This window comes from Rhizopus delemar, genomic scaffold (assembly GCF_000149305.1).
Source record: "Rhizopus delemar RA 99-880 supercont3.2 genomic scaffold, whole genome shotgun sequence".
Lineage (NCBI taxonomy): Eukaryota > Fungi > Mucoromycota > Mucoromycetes > Mucorales > Rhizopodaceae > Rhizopus > Rhizopus delemar.
Window position 1 is genome coordinate 1,113,734 of NW_027137828.1, and position 16,178 is coordinate 1,129,911.

The 16,178-nt window shown below is 32.3% G+C and overlaps 8 protein-coding genes across 8 annotated transcripts in view; 4 read left to right on the forward strand and 4 right to left on the reverse strand.

Annotated features, from left to right (window-relative positions):
- Positions 1–605: 605 nt before the first annotated feature.
- RO3G_02654 (uncharacterized protein) lies at positions 606–2,494 on the reverse strand (the record flags this gene model as incomplete). The annotated part of the gene is made up of 3 exons (XM_067657245.1): positions 606–1,239; positions 1,291–2,389; positions 2,473–2,494. 3 exons carry the CDS (start codon positions 2,492–2,494, stop codon positions 606–608), a joined length of 1,755 nt encoding a protein of 584 aa, XP_067513346.1.
- A 395-nt stretch (positions 2,495–2,889) lies between these two features.
- RO3G_02655 (uncharacterized protein) lies at positions 2,890–3,862 on the reverse strand (the record flags this gene model as incomplete). Its single annotated transcript, XM_067657246.1, has 4 exons — positions 2,890–3,019; positions 3,067–3,277; positions 3,328–3,786; positions 3,835–3,862. 4 exons carry the CDS (start codon positions 3,860–3,862, stop codon positions 2,890–2,892), a joined length of 828 nt encoding a protein of 275 aa, XP_067513347.1.
- Positions 3,863–5,531: 1,669 nt separating this feature from the next.
- Positions 5,532–6,744, forward strand: RO3G_02656 (uncharacterized protein; the record flags this gene model as incomplete). The annotated part of the gene is made up of 3 exons (XM_067657247.1): positions 5,532–5,636; positions 5,742–6,219; positions 6,266–6,744. The coding sequence occupies 3 exons, from the start codon at positions 5,532–5,534 to the stop codon at positions 6,742–6,744; spliced, it is 1,062 nt and encodes a 353-aa protein (XP_067513348.1).
- A 2,587-nt stretch (positions 6,745–9,331) lies between these two features.
- RO3G_02657 (uncharacterized protein) lies at positions 9,332–9,735 on the forward strand (the record flags this gene model as incomplete). Its single annotated transcript, XM_067657248.1, has 2 exons — positions 9,332–9,420; positions 9,492–9,735. 2 exons carry the CDS (start codon positions 9,332–9,334, stop codon positions 9,733–9,735), a joined length of 333 nt encoding a protein of 110 aa, XP_067513349.1.
- A 319-nt stretch (positions 9,736–10,054) lies between these two features.
- Positions 10,055–11,230, reverse strand: RO3G_02658 (uncharacterized protein; the record flags this gene model as incomplete). The annotated part of the gene is made up of 4 exons (XM_067657249.1): positions 10,055–10,159; positions 10,212–10,780; positions 10,829–11,044; positions 11,095–11,230. The coding sequence occupies 4 exons, from the start codon at positions 11,228–11,230 to the stop codon at positions 10,055–10,057; spliced, it is 1,026 nt and encodes a 341-aa protein (XP_067513350.1).
- Positions 11,231–11,957: 727 nt separating this feature from the next.
- On the forward strand, positions 11,958–12,804 carry RO3G_02659 (40S ribosomal protein S19-A; the record flags this gene model as incomplete). The annotated part of the gene is made up of 3 exons (XM_067657250.1): positions 11,958–11,994; positions 12,351–12,669; positions 12,723–12,804. The coding sequence occupies 3 exons, from the start codon at positions 11,958–11,960 to the stop codon at positions 12,802–12,804; spliced, it is 438 nt and encodes a 145-aa protein (XP_067513351.1).
- Positions 12,805–13,192: 388 nt separating this feature from the next.
- RO3G_02660 (uncharacterized protein) lies at positions 13,193–14,047 on the reverse strand (the record flags this gene model as incomplete). The annotated part of the gene is made up of 5 exons (XM_067657251.1): positions 13,193–13,219; positions 13,334–13,375; positions 13,427–13,554; positions 13,608–13,700; positions 13,885–14,047. 5 exons carry the CDS (start codon positions 14,045–14,047, stop codon positions 13,193–13,195), a joined length of 453 nt encoding a protein of 150 aa, XP_067513352.1.
- Positions 14,048–15,577: 1,530 nt separating this feature from the next.
- RO3G_02661 (uncharacterized protein) overlaps positions 15,578–16,178 on the forward strand; it is a gene marked incomplete at both ends in the record, with an annotated part of 1,024 nt that continues 423 nt past the window's right edge. The window contains 2 exons of the mRNA XM_067657252.1: positions 15,578–15,704; positions 16,087–16,126. Coding sequence (XP_067513353.1) covers positions 15,578–15,704; positions 16,087–16,126 — 167 coding nt within the window. The remainder of the gene's footprint in view (positions 15,705–16,086; positions 16,127–16,178) is intronic.

Here is a 16,178-nt window from a genome sequence, read left to right on the forward strand (position 1 = left end):
ATAATTACTATCTTTAGTAACAAAGACAATAACCAGATCGACAAACAGTTACACAAAAGCTATGAATACTTAAAATAGAGAACTAGAATCAGGTATATTTTAATAAAAACCAAAATATATATTTATAAAACAAAATATATATATATATATAAAGTCAAAGGAGGTTTTATTACAAAGACTATAATTGAATACATACAAGAAAATAACTTGTTTTTGAGCAATGTGCACTTTGTACAACATTTCAAAAATAAATCAAGGGTAACTTTGTATGGAGATGACAAACGTTTTACATATTCAAAATAGAATACTTGTCTCATCATTTAGGCGAGTTATTTTACATGCTTCTTCTTTTTGTTCATATGAAGAGGAAGAATGATTTGATAGTTTTGTTAATTCAAGAAGATTGTCTTTTATTCAAATTTATTAGCATCACTTTTTATTCAATAAAACCTTGACATGTTTACTAAATATACAACATACATTTATGATTAACTTGAACAAGTTTATAATTTAAATTTAAGGATCCCTTTCGAATGCCATTTTGATATCGACTGCATTCAATTAAACAAAAATAGGACAAAAGAGATGCTTCATTTATTTGAGTATCACTTTATAGATTTTAGCGAAAAATTCATATTGTGCACCTTAAAGAATTCAGTTGTATTTCGACGAATAGCTTCAATCCACTCCTTTACACCTGATAATGAAATATGTCCTGTAGGTCCATTCAGAGCAATCTCAAATGGGATAACCTGAGTGGTACGATTAATAAGATCATTAAATGTAGCATTATCTAACTCGATAGGACGATTCGTGCCAACATCTCTATCCTGTACACTGATAAGCGAGCCAGGTTCAGTGACAGCTACACGAGCTAGAGATTGATCCCACACGACATCCTGTTTAATCATGCTCGCAATAGAATCAATGCGAGCAACTATCACATCCGGTCTCATTAACTGGATATTGATATCTTGAAGGAGATGTTCATATCTTGCTTTAAATTTGCCTACTTTTAATATCTGATTCATCAATGGTCTGTCATAGAGGCCTGGATAGGTGCTGTAATTGCCGCTCCACATCTCTGAGAGTTTAAAAAGAGTGTTGCCAAATGTGAGGTCAAGATCCGAAGGAATATAAATGAACTGGTTCATGCGTTGAGGATTCTGATAAAGGTAATAATTATCTGCCAAAGCTATGTATCCATCTGAAAACCCAGCTAACACTTCAATTGCAGCCCTAATCGTAAACTTAATGTCTGCTTTTCCCTGACTAATACTATAAACTTACGATCGAAGAAATGATTCAACATCAAGTTGCTGGTTCCAAGCATGAATGGTCTCTGAGCTATCAACAGTAGGTGCATTCGCAATAAATCTTGTGAAACCAATCAAGGCCGTCCAATTCACTTTATCACCATGGGTTGCCTCTTCTTCAATATTATACTGCCCCAGCCCATACAGTGAATGATTGGACATATAAGAAAGATCCGACATGACGTTTTGAGCAACCGAATTGGGTGTCAGATAGACTGCTTGATAAAGATATCCATTTTCATATGTCGTGTTCCCCTGATCAAATACATTGGCTAACCAAGGATTCTTGAAGGTATCCAAGATACCAAATAGTCCCAGTTCTTGATTATTCATAAACACGCGAACATAAGAAAACTCGGATGAAACAAGCCCCACGGATCGAACCATATTGAAAGCGACCTGTTCACGAACATAAGAAGGATCAGTAGCCAAGGCACGTAGCCGAAGGTATCGGTATCCGTAAAGGCTGTCACCCTTTTTTAGCTCGAGCTTATAAGATAGCTTGGGCATCCATCGCGAAGATCGACCGGACAAGGAAATCTCGACATCTTCAAAACGGATCGCATCGAAAAGGGAGACGTAAGAGAGATTGGTCTGGACAGTGATATCGGCTGTGCTGTTTGTATTCATCTCGTCAAGCTCAGTTTGGTTACCGATGATATGGATCGTTGGTATCTGGTTGTCCTTGTGGAGATCGGAGCTTATTCTGTTGACAGAGCTCAACATGGAGTAGATCTGTGGCAACTGTACATTGTCGTGTGTATTCCAGCTACGGTTGAAAAATTCATGTGGTGTATTTTCGGTGACAGGTTGGCGTGTAAATGACTCGATAAGCATACTGTCGTTACTAGAATAGACTTTAGCATATTGATAGCCTGTTTGAGCAGCGGGAGCCTTGGCTGAGTAGATGATGGGAAAGGTCGTGTTGGATTCGAGAGGGTAGCTAACGTTGTCTACAACGACAGCCATTGACTTAAAGACAGTCTGGTTCAGTAGAGCAATGACATTGTATTCAATGGCTGTACTGTTATCCTGAGCTTCGATGGAGAATACTGAAAGCAGTAATGCAAGTACTAAAAAGTTAAAGAAAAAGTTAATCTACTTTCAACCTTTCTTTTGTTGTTGTAAGCACAAGCTCAAAAAAATTGCCTATTACATGTATGGATTATGGAAACCATTCTATACTTTCTTGTTATTGGAAACAAAGAAGAAAATCAAATTCGTTGCTTATTTAATAAAAATAAAAATAAAAAGCAAACAGTAATTGTCATAAAATAACGTTTTTTGATGCAGTAAACGAAACTGGTCTCACCTTCTCATCTTTATTGGCTCAAATCAAAAGGAAAAGAGACGCATCAAGTTCTACGGTAGATAATACAATTTTCTTAAAGAGTCTGTGCTTTGCCATACAATAAAAATAATGTGTACAAGTAATAGATCTGATTTTATAAATAATCATTCTTTTTTAGACTATTTAATCTTTTTGCGATTTCAATTAAAACACAGGATCTGACACCAAACGGGATACATGTGTTAATGGAATAAACAGAAACTAAATAAAATACAGCCCAAATTATGATTCTATTCGGATAAATTCAACCATTAATTCACAATGTTCTGTATGTGGAAATAAATCAATAGAAACTGCTCTTGAAGGTTTAAAAGGTAGTCCTTTAAAGCGATTAGAAGTAGGTCTACACAGACTATGTATTATGTTAGCTTATGTATAAAGTATACTGTTTTTTCCTACCCAATAAAATTTTGCATGGCTTGTTTAGCATCACAACTAATAAAGATGACTTTCTTAATCTGTGATGATTCTCTAACAGCACGAATCACACTGCTATGAACACCATTTCTTGGTGGATCCAATACGGCAACAACTTCTTCATTTCTTTCATTAGCTACAATATCAATCTTGTCTTCTACCTTATTTGCATAATAGTATGCATTAGTGATATCTATTGAATAGTTAATAAGCAAAATTCAACAATGAATACAATTAGTTTACTGTTTATTTTAGCATTTGCTTTAGCATCTACGATAGCTTCAGGTATCATTTCAATTCCAATCACTTTATCTACTGATTTCGCCATCGTGATACCGATAGTACCTGTACCACAGCAAAGATCAAGCAGTGTTGTCTTTTTCTCTTTATTAATATTACACCACTCTGCACATTTAGAATACAATAGCTCTGTGGCTGGTGTATTCACTTGAAAGAAGGCACTACTTGAGATCCGGAATCTGCAGCCCAAGAGTTTTTCATAAACATAGCCATCACCGATCAATATCTCTGTATGTCCTTTATCTGTAATACCATTTGAATCACCATCCCAAGTTTGCAATAGCAGAGTGGTTGTATTTATCGTTTGCTTTAATCCGTTCCAATAGTTTATTATCCTTTCTTTTTCCTGTGTTAATTGTTGATCACTGAGCTCAGTTGTTCTTAATTGGATTAATATCATGACTATACAGCAGTATGATAAGTCACTATACTTTCTCTATTACAACTTACTATCGCCTGTTGTTTGTGTTTTAGTCATGATTGATCTCCAAACACCTGTCTTCGATACTCTGTCGTATACTTCATATTCTGAATCCCTTATGTATTCCTGATATACAGTGAATATAAGATATAAAACTTATTATCGACTACCTTCATTTTTTTTGCTATTTCTTTTGCCTTTTCAGAAACATGTAAACATTCATTGGGATCCAATACAGAAGTGATACCATCACGATATTGACCTAATAAGAACCCAACTGTCCTTTCACCATTTAAATCTTTACCGATAGTAAATTCACATTTTGTTCTGTATTCTTTTATAATAGGTGAATGAATTGGATCCAATATTTCATATTCGTTATTTTCTCTAAAAAGGATATTTAGCATTTATCCTCTCTACTTATTTGGTTACCTATCATTAGTCCAAGCTATTTGATCTCTTGCCGCATCATTTAAATCAGGCAAAGTGTTCAGTTTCTTTCTTAAGCTATTTAAGTAGCGTATTCCACTTTTGTGTTTCTTTGCTACTTGTTCTTCATAAGCTAACCTAAATAATGTTCAATATGGATGTGTTTAACTCTACTTGTTATTTACTTGTAAAGTGGCGTTACTTGATCTGCCAGCATTTCTGCTGGTGTTCTTAAATCTTCTTTTTCTTCTTGTTCGCTTTCTTTTTTCTTTTTTGTTTCGAATCTTGTTCTGAACGATTCTTCTGATACTTTAGTATATTCTGTTACTAGCACTCTCTTTTTAAACTCTCGTCCATCAATTTTCATCATGGCTGCTTTTGCTGCCTCTTCTGTCTACTATGACAGGTTATCATATATGTTACGCGCCATTTTTTATTTCTTTTTCTTTTCTTTTTCTTTTTTTTTTACCTCAAAGTTTAAATAAGCATAATCCCACTTGGGTGCCTTTTTAAACTTGTGCAAGTCAAGGGTGTCAAATAGTTTTTTTATTGAACTCATTTCATGTTTTGGTAAATTCAACACCTTGACTCTGTAAATAAATGCTTCTTTGCAGCCCAAAGACATTTTCCCTTATTTTTATTGTTAAAATAGTGTTGCTTAAAATAAAAGAGCGATTTACCTAAAAGTGATTTGAACATAAAAAAAAACCGTATGTCTACTTTGACAGATTTCTCTGTTTGTGTGGTTAAAAAAATGCAACTCCGACTTTCTCTTTACAAGCAAAATTTTCTCCTTTTCCTTTTTATAGCAACAAGAATTGTAAACTTTTTTAGTATTAGTAGTGATCATTGAATTAGAAAAAAAGATAATCGTAGTTAATTGGTATTGCTTTGCTTTATGAAATAGTTAATATTGAGTTTAATATTATTTTAACTATTTTTTATACAAGATCCGTGGTTTAATTTATTGTAGAGTTTATTTAATGTAGCACAAAAACAGATGCTAATAAACAATGCTTAATCTTCTATTGTTTAACCATAAATCAGTTTAGAATTCATTTTAAACGGAGTTTATTTAAATAGCACAAGGGAAATAAACCTCAAATTGATTTCTTTTTTTTTTTTCCTTTTATTCTTTATTTCCTTTGCTTTTTTATTATCAAATAGAGAAAGAAAGAAAGAGAAATACACTTTATGTTCTTTTAAATACCTTTTTACTGTATATACCACTCTTATTCTCTTCTTCTTTCTTCTTCTATCAACTCCTCTCCTTTTTTATTATTAATCTATAAACAAAATGGCTACAACAACCACTATTCAACATAATCATTCAATTTCATTAGTAGTTGATGATGATGATGAGAATATTGCTTTATCAAACTACTTAACTAAATCATTCCAGGTAACACAATCAACTCTTTATTTGGTTATTTTATTATAAATAAAATTATGCACTTGCTTATTAACAATAAAACGTGTTTTTATTATTATTATTAAATTATTATAGCCTCAACAAAAACAAGAACTTTGGTTACAATCAAAGCAACAGCAACAAACTTATGTCAATTATAAACAACAAAGAAGACCTCGTACTCTTCAAATGCAAAAATCAAACTCTACTCCTATTCCTTCTAATCGTTCAACAATATCACAACAACCACAACGTAGACCATCTATGGCATCTTCAATTGAATCAGATGCTTCTACAACTTCAAAGGTTTCATTGTCAAAAAGACTTCGAAAAGTATTTAGTATGAGTAATATTAGATCAAGTAAAGATCTATCAACACTCAAGGAAATAAATGGTTCTGTTGTCTCTATTCCTTCCTCTCTTTCTTCAACAGACAGCAGACCATCTTTAAGAAGAAGATCCATTGCTTCTCTTTCAAGTTTATTTCAAAAGCATTCAATACAAGAAGAACAAGAAACAGTGGGAAATAAAAATAAACCTGAATTAAAAGTAGATGTTAAACAAAGAAAGAAAGGTAAAATAAACAAGAGTTACTTTATTATTATTTACACATCAAGTAGGAATTAGCAATGATAATCACAACACTGTCACTCCTGATTCTCCTAATTCAGCCATCTCTTCTCGTTCTTTCACTCGGCTACCTCCCCCTGTGATTACCAATCAAAGATTTATCGAAGCACTTCCTTCACCGACGCCTTCCTCCTCTTCCTCCTCTTCCCATGAACTCAAAAAACCCCACGCGGTTGGTTTACATTATGGTATCGGCTTACACGCCTCACCGAAATTGAGACCAGCTGCTTCTTCCTCTTCAAGCTCACTTGTCATTAATGAAAAGAGAAAGATACAATTTTGCACAACAATTCAAGTACACGAAACATTTTCTGCACTTGATTATGATCGTCGTTGTAATCCAAATGCTACTTGCCAGAAATTAACACCAGTGATTGCAATGAAGGTTAAACAAGAATTGAACGAATACAAATTGTCTGAAATGGAAGTTCATGTAGAAAGCAGACAATACACTCACTTTTTTTTATAATAAATGCATGACATCAGAACCTTTTACAGGATTTTTCCAAGTTATTCGCCATTTGAAATTATGATGAGTTGACTGAGATTTTTCATTTTGTCGTGTTAAATAAAACAACTGACCATTTTATTTTTTACCTTGTTGCTTTATACAAGCTTATTATTCTTTTTAACAAAGATAAATGACCTATTCAACTAGAAAAGTCATAGAAAGAAGTGGATTTATAAACTTCTGTTAGTCAATCAAACATGGTTTCACCTTTGTTGCAATGATTTCTGTAAAAGGATGCTTTAATTGGTTTCACTATTCTTCAATAGGGTTTAATAATGAAAGAAGTGTCTATGATTAGATTACATATTTACATATGCTGTTTGACAAACGAACTAGTATAATGTGGTCATTTTGCATGGATTACAAAACAAAAACAAGACGCGAATTTTTAGAAGAGGTAAATATTCTATATAGCTTTTAAGCATCTAAACTTACATACAATCCATTATGTTCAAATTATAGCAAAAAAACTAATTAAAAGTTTTGAAGTACACATAAGAAAACGAAAAAGATGCTAACAAGATTTTTTTTTCCTCTGATGCATCGAAAAATCAAGATAGGAAAGAAAACAATCTGACTTTGACGTGAGTTGGCAAAGGACTTCAAAATTTGGCATTGCCTTTTGCCCATTAAAAAAGAACCTTTAAAATATTCAAATACTTTGTAATTATCTGAATAAAGTAATAGCTTTTGTCTCTGCCAAATGTTATTTAAAGAGCTAATGAAAGGATTTGAATCATGCCAAATTATGAAATCCTTTATTGATTGGGTTGAAATGTTTTGCCAAATATCTAAAATCGTTTGCCAATTTTGTGTAAAAGCTTTGCTAATCCTAGTAACAATTCTAGTACACATTTGTATACAAAGCTCGTGTAAACTGCAAAAAAAAAAAAAAAAAAAAAAAAAAAAAAAAAAAAAAAGAGGTGATGCAAAGAAGATGATCGTGTTAGGATTTCAATGGAGGTTTATATTAAGCTTTCGTGATTATTACTTTTTTTTACTGTTCAATTGAATAGGTTATTGCAATTCACTGGAAAAAGGAGAGTGCATAATTTTATTTTGTCATACAAAGATCATATTATTAATTTAGTCTTAATAAACCTTAATTCTCAAGTATCACTGCAATTCCTTTTATTGCAAACCATTCTATTCATAACCTACTTCCCCACCCTGTTTTATTAATAGTAAAATTTGTATTTTGGGAGAGCAGTACGAAACTGGTCAAAGTGGTTGTCTGATAAAAATAGTGCCAAATATTATTTGCTCATTCTTGACCTGTACAAATAGCGTGGTTTCTTCTCAACTTGAAGAAAATTGATTGCCAGACTTATTTTTTTTAATGAGCAACCCCATTCGTATGTAAAGCTAAACCCATCTGTATGCATGCCAATTGAAAGTTCAACATTGGATCATGAACTAAAGCGTAAATATTGCGCTTTTTTTTCAGTATCTGAAGAAGAAAATAGTTAAACATGAACAATACTATATACAGACAATATCAAATACACACTGCAGTAGCCTGTCCACTAATCTTGATCCCATTAGATGCACTGTATGAAAGGTTATCAAGGGGTTGGATTGGATGCTAATTGCCAGAATAGAGAATCTAAATGATAGAGATAAGATGCTCACCTTGCTATAGTTCGATAAGGTTTTTAAAAACAACTTGTCCATATCAAATAAATTCACTACTTGAGGAAAATATTTGGCTCTTGTCACGTTTAACCGTATTCCTATAATTTATTTCTGTTAGAAGGCATCAGTCGCCAGAGTTGACTATTGCCAGTCTCTCATTAAATAGACCTTCTTTTTTCTTAAAAGAAGTTATATACAATTAAGCAGTTATTAGATTTCTATTGCTTTCATTTTTTTTTTTAAAAAAAAAAAAAAAAAACGACCAGAGAATAAGATGTGTATTTCCAGAATAGCACATTTGTCTATGCACAGGATCTCTTCGAAATTATATACCATTTGAAACTATGAATGACAGGTTGTAATTATTCAGTTTGCCAAATCAAACGAATAATTGGTTAGCTGAGAAGTTTAACCTTTATTGCTCGCGTCTTATTATTAAAGACGTCTGTTTCTAATTTAGGACACCTAGTTTGTAGATTCTTTACAATTACCATCTAGCACGTTCTTTATAAAGTATCCTCGATGATAAGTCAGGGTTTGACAAGAAAGAGAATTAGTATAAAATAAGCTATTACTATTGCTCATATGCAGTACTGAGCATACAACATACAGTATTATGTATTCCTTTGTTAGTACAAATCATCTTCTAGAGACCTTGGATGCAGGCAAACCTTATGTTTATTCATAACAAATATACTGTTTGCCTTTTCTACACTGATCCTCGTCGACTTATAAATTTGGCATATGAAACTTAGTTTTGTGTATCATTTTTAGAATTTGAGGTTTCTTTTTGTGATAATCATCATGCTTTTGCTTTTAAGCAAACTTTTAGTTTCTAACTTTTTTTAAAAAATTGGGTTCAGCTTAAAGCAGAACTATTGTTTCACATACGCACACTTTTATTTCATCCATGTCAACACCTAACCATATAGCAGAAAAAATATTAAATCTAAAGAATGAAGAAGACATTGCAACAATTTCGAGAGATCAAGATGAATGGTACAATAGCTACATAAAGAATTCACGCAAGTAATAATAATAATAATAAACTCATTTCAAACATCTCTTAGCCTTGATGCTTACAGAGATTCCGAAAAGAGATTAGAAGCATTCAACAAATTTAGTAAAGCAAGATACCAAGATATATATCAACATTTTGAACAACATACCAAGTTGTTAAAGCAAATGAAAAAAGACATGAATTCAGTATTCACAAAACTTAGAAAAATCAAAAGTCAATTGAATGAAGCATATCCCGAGCAATATAAAGCTGCCGTAGACAAGCATCCTCCTCCTGTCATTGAAAACGATTAATTCTTGTGCTTTTGTATAATTCATATATTAATGCATACACAATTAAGTTAGTTTAATGTCCACATACTTTTTTTTTTTGGCTTTAATAAATATATCTTCATCCAAAACTGTATTAAAAAAATCAACAAAACAAACCGAAACTCGTTGATAGCTATTATAATTCGTAAAAGGAACAATTTGTATATTTGCATTATTGACTACAGTCTTAAATACAAATCATCAACTTTTGCTTTTTCAGGCACTGCAAGGCGTATTACGCAAAGTTTGAGAGTCCAAGTGAATAGAAAAAAGAAAAAGGTTTTTTTAATTTGGGCTATATTTAAAAAATTGGCTCGAAATTAATGAACCCCATGGTACTATTACTATTACTATTGTCATTATATAAATATAACTTTGAATGACGAAGACTTTTATCGTTGGATTCCTATTTAAATAACTTAGAAAACACAACTCTTTATCATTGTTATGTATCTTACAGCAAAATGTAAACAACTGTTTACTTTTGTGTCTGGAATGTCTTCCTTTTTATATTTTGTCATTGTTGTAAACACTTCTGGATATGCCATCATAAACTCAAATATTTTGACCCACGTATTACTTTCTTTCATCAAGTCCAATTGTAATAAATCACTTGGTTGATAAAGAATCAGTGACATGCTATTCTTGTTATAAAACCAACTGTTTTTATGATGCTGTCGTCCAACTTTTCGTTTGATAGCGCTTACTATCAATTTCCTTGCTTTTGTGAAAAAATCATGGTGTTTATTGTTGATGACCACCGGAAGTGACGAACAAGAAGATGATCCGCTTTGGTGTTGCTCACTTTTCGCAGGCATCAATTGAGCGACGCCGTCCAATCGTACGCAGGTGGGAGCAAAGATTATGGCGAGCGAATTTAAAGACATGTGGTTCTGATCTTGATATTGTTGAATGATGACCGCGATTTCGATAAGATATTGCAATAAGTGAAGGTGTTCATGAGGTAGTTGTTTGCATGCTTCTTTTAAACGTTTTTCAATAATTTCTTTTGTGAATTTTTCTTCATCTATACCAGTATGCTTAATACACATGTAAGTTCACACAATATATTTACCGAAGGCGGAAAGAAAACATTTTTGATATTGTTTTGGAATGACAGGTTCAGGCAACTGTTGAAGATAACGTTTGAGTAAACCAGCTACTGAATGACAATTTGTATTTTCAGGAAGTTTAATCTCAAATGGATCCTCAGTTGTTTCAAATTGTTTTTGTAATTGGTTGATAACAGCAGCAGAACCTGACTTACGGAATATACCTTCAAGCTGTAATCCTAAGTAAGCAAATGAACAACTGTTTCTTTTTTGAATTTAGAAATCATACGCATACCATTTCTTTGGATTTCACTAAAACATCGAGCAAGTATTCCAGGTATACATAAACCGGAAGAAGTTCTAACACTTGACCGAGCTAAAGCGGTAACAAGAGGTGATCCAAATAATGGAAGCGTCTGAACCATAGCAAAAAGTAAGAAAAAGAAGAAGAAGAAAAAAAAAAAGAGAGAATTGTTATAGTAAAAGGAAAAAAGAAATATATAAAAGAATGTTGCTTTTTTCATTTCAATCCAACAGGATACTTGATTTTTTTTTTTTTTTCATTGAAACTTTTTCTACTTCTTTATTTTTGTTATGTATCAATCCCTTTTTACCTAGCAATTTCTCTCTAAATTACAGGTTGGTGTATGTTTAGATTGCTCTCTATTTTCTGATCACTTGTCTTTTTTGATCTGTCGGAGGAATTTTGCTTTATTTTAAAATCACTTTTTACCTTAAAAATAAAAGCAAAAAAAAAAAGTGTGAAACATTTGGGGAAAACAGATTAAAGTAAATAAGGTATTCTATTATAATAATAAAGTAATAGAAATGGAATTGACTTTTTTGTTTTTCGGTAAATGTTAATTGATCTGTTTGTTTTATCATTAATTTTCATATGTATTCTTAATAAAACATATGAAATCAAATGATTCCAAAATACAAAATATAGCAAATGTATTGTTTAAGCTCTCCTTTCCCCTCGAGAAATGTAGTTCTCTGTTTCCATTGTTTAATAAACCGTGTTTCTTTATCCAAGCAGCTCTTTTTTAATATCAGCATTTATTTGATTGGACAGATTAAACCAGTAAAAAAATTTTTATTTTTCAGAGAAGGCGCGGAACCTAATTATTCCTTCTCTTTCTTTATATTATTATGGCTGGTATCACTGTAAAGGACGTCAACGCCCACGGTAAATAACATAAACATATGCTGGTCTAATGGTCTCCAGAGCAAAAGAAAAAAGAAAAAGATATACAAAAAAAGTACTGAAAAAGAGGGAGAGAGAAAGAGAGAAGAAAAAAAAAAAAGAATGTAGCAAATTGGAACATCTTGAAATTATTCAATTTTCTTTTCCTTCTTTTAACGTACTTTTTTTTGTTTATTTGAATTATATTGAAACAAAACACTATGTCAGTATACTTCTTTTCTCTTTTTCTTACAAGCTACTTTTCAGAAAGAAAAAAAAAATACTTATTTGAATATGTGGCTTGGCTCGACCTATTTACAGCATCCACCTTTATACATTAAACTCACACTTTACCTTAGCTTTCATCAAGGCTTATGCTGCTTATCTCAAGCGTACTGGTAAACTCGAAGTTCCCAAGTGGGTTGACCTTGTCAAGACTGGTACATTCAAGGAGTTGGCTCCCTATGATCCTGACTGGTACTATGTTCGTGCTGCCTCTGTTGCTCGTCACATTTACATTCGCAAGAATGTTGGTGTTGGTGCCTTGAACAAGGTTCACGGTGGCACTGTCAACCGTGGTTCTCGTCCTTCTCACCACGTCGATGCCTCTGGCTCTGTTAACCGCAAGGTCCTCCAATCTTTGGAAAAGATTGGTGTCTTGGAAAAGGACAAGAAGGGGTAAGTTGGATTACAAACAATGATAAACAGCAAACTAATTGTTTTTCGTGTAGTGGCCGTAAGATCACACAAGATGGTCAACGTGATTTGGATCGTATCGCTATGACTCTTGCCGAAGAATCCGATGAGGAATAAATAATAAAAAATACTTTTGTTTCTTGCTTTATAACACTATTTTTATTGCGTAATAAAAGTGCACAAAATTCTTTATTAAAATAGAGGAATGATAGTTAAAAGGCCCTTGTATTGTTGTTTGGTGGTGGTAAGATAGGTGGAGATGATGACGGACGATGATTGTTTTCAAACAAGAATTCAGTTAAAGGACGACCAATGATATGATTGGCAGGTAATTCTGATGGGGGTAAAGGAGAATCATGTTGTTGTCTTGGTGATGGTGGCAACCGGTAAGATTGCATATACCAATTAGATTGATGGTTGTCTTGTTTATATACATTTTCATTACTACTATTATTATTCTTCTATAATATAAATGTTAAGGCAAGGAAATACAGTGAGGTCTAACTTACCATACGTTGTTCATTGGCCATATCTGTATAGATCATATATGTAATATATGCATGCATCGCATTTCTTTTTATACGTGGATTTTGTTTCTATTGAGAAAAAATGAGTAAATAAGACGATGAAACAACCATGTATTTACCATGGATAAATACTGCCATGAAAATGTATGTTGTGATTCATCCTATAAAAATATGTCAAACAACAATAAGCACACATACAAACACCTCTTTACTTCTTTCAATTCCATTTCTTCATCTTCGGGTGTTATTGTCCTTGCAGGCATCCACGTGTCAGTTGAAGGCTGTCTTTGGTTAGGATGACGACGATATAAATCTATTGATGACTTCCTTTTAGTTACACCTAAATAAAAGGGGTTAAAAAAGTGATTAAATATCTAACAACGAAATTCTTACTGTGTCTTCTTGATTGTAATTTAATTTCTCTTCTTTTATAAGGTCTTCCATTATATCTTCCTTCATCATCATCAATAACAGCAGCAGCGGCAGCTAATAACATGATTGGATCAGGTTGTAAGCGTTGATGATTGATTCCGACGTCTCCTTATTTATTTTGAGTAAAATGTCATTTTGACTTAATAATAATAATATAATAATACCTTTATATTTAAGCGATTCACTGCCTACTTTCAAGTTAATATAGATAATGGAATATGATTAAATAATATATTACCTTTACCTACAAAGTTATGTAAGCTGGTATCTTGATTGGCTAAATCGATAAGTATACGACTTGCTTCAGCATCTACTTTATTTGAAGAATCAACATCTTCTTCTTGTGTATCTCTTGTAGAAGAAGAACGAGGTTGTACTTGTGTAGGATATTCTTGTAACATGATAATAATAAAATAAAAAGAAGAAGAAAAGAATAATGAAAAAGACTATGTATCTTTCTCTCTTTCTTTAACTGGTTATGTGTGAGTTTAAAAATATTGATACGTGCGTTGTGCAACTATTCCTTTTTACGTCACTCACTCATACTTGCCCCTCAATATATCACTCATATTGTCATAGTAACTAAATTATACTAAGCTTTTTCTTTTGAATTTGAAAAAGGTTTACTTAAAGCTTTTTATTTTTTCCAATGATTAGCATTTTACTTGTATAACTATCGATCATCACTAGCTACTTTAATTATCAACATAAACGAGTTGTTTACTTTCTATTGATCTGGTGAACGGTTATTAAATAAATTATCCACTAGATTCGAGAAAGCCAATATCATATTCTTTGTTAATGGGAGCATTGGTTCAAAACGGCATAAAAGCCTTTCGTTCAAAAATGGAAATTGAATTTTAAATAGGAGGCTGCATGTTTCAACTACGTCGCCTTCATTTAAAACCCAGTCGAAGTAAAAACGATTTCAGATTAGTTATTTTCAGACAATAAGTTTTTTTTAGACAACGAGAGTTGTTCTCAGGCATATCAAACATTGAAGTATATCGGTCATGTAGCAAATCATAGTCTGATGATGGATATTTTTACCAGTAAAATCAAAGCTCTTTGAAGAAAATACATCTTCATACCCAGCAACGTCAACTATTGAGAACTAATTGGTCAATAGCATGCGTCATTCTATTAGAGGACAAACAAAGAAGTTACCTCACATCAGTAATAAAGCCAAATTGGTGGGCATTCCAATTATTCTCACAAAAGAAACATTATCAATCCAACTGCAAGGTCAGCAAACCTTTAAAAAAAGAGCAGCATAGCCAAAAACATCGAACATGGTAGTATGTCTCAAGTTGTACGCCCTTGACAAGTACAGATAAAAGCTTCGCGCACCAGGCAGAGAGATTTTAAAAGCTTACTCTTTACCCATATTTCAAGCTACCAAATGAAATAGGGAAATTTGTAGGACTATAAGGGCTCTGTTTCTTTTGATTTGATAAATCAACAGCAATGTGTAGTTTGAAGCAGAGCAATACAGCCACTCAAGTTTTGAAATATGACTTGATTCACAGCCATATCCAAAATTATTTCACTGATGTCTTTAATTTTTCACTTCTTTTTCCTTTAAAAAAATTTACCCTATCAAATTATGCTGTCTAATAAAGCAATCAATTATTTAAAAGAAGAGTAGAAAGAAGCGTATCCAAATTGAAAGCAGTAAATTTACAAAACACTATCTTTTTATTATGATGAATGTTATTTAATATATTGTAATGATAGCAACTGAAGCAGTACTTGCAAACAAAGGTAGCTATTGATATCAACGTTATTGTTATTTTTTAATAAAAAAAAAAAGTAATTATAAAACCTAAAATCGTATCTTGTTGTATTGCAAACCCATTTAATCAAAATACTAACGTATATTATATGTGTTTCAGGTCAAAGAAAACGAAAAGAAAATACTAAAAATAATAATGAAATCAAAACTGAAAAAACTTAAAAAACGCCAGCGTTTGAATAATGAAAAATCCAGCAGTGATATCTCAACAGTTTCAAATAGTACATCTTGCGGTCAATCAAGACATGTTAACGCAAATAAGTGTAAAAATACAAACCGATTTTTAATGGATTTTTAAGCAATCAATTTGGTGGTCAATTCGAGCGCTTCATTCGCAAAGTATGCTTAAAATCTGTTATAAACCAGCGCATTAAGATAGTTTTGATGATAAAGTCACGAAACATAGTGAATTCACTGAAAACATTATCTTTCGTGCTCAGGTATTTTTAAATAGCTATGTGGTTCAATGTCAAGTCTTTAGTCGTGAGCAGCTGTTATAAAGTAACATTACTGAACGCTTCATGTGTTGTATTCACACGGATGATTTCGGTGTGTGCTTATATTCATCATAAGAAAGGCATATAATAATGTAATTAACAACAATAATATTTTTCAATCTGAAGGGCTTTCATACTGTGTAAATAGATGAATACTTTACGCCATGCACAGTTGATCCGGGAAGAGAGTACGTCTTCACAGTAGCTACTACTCACTCGTTAGAAGAGAAAGGGAGAAGA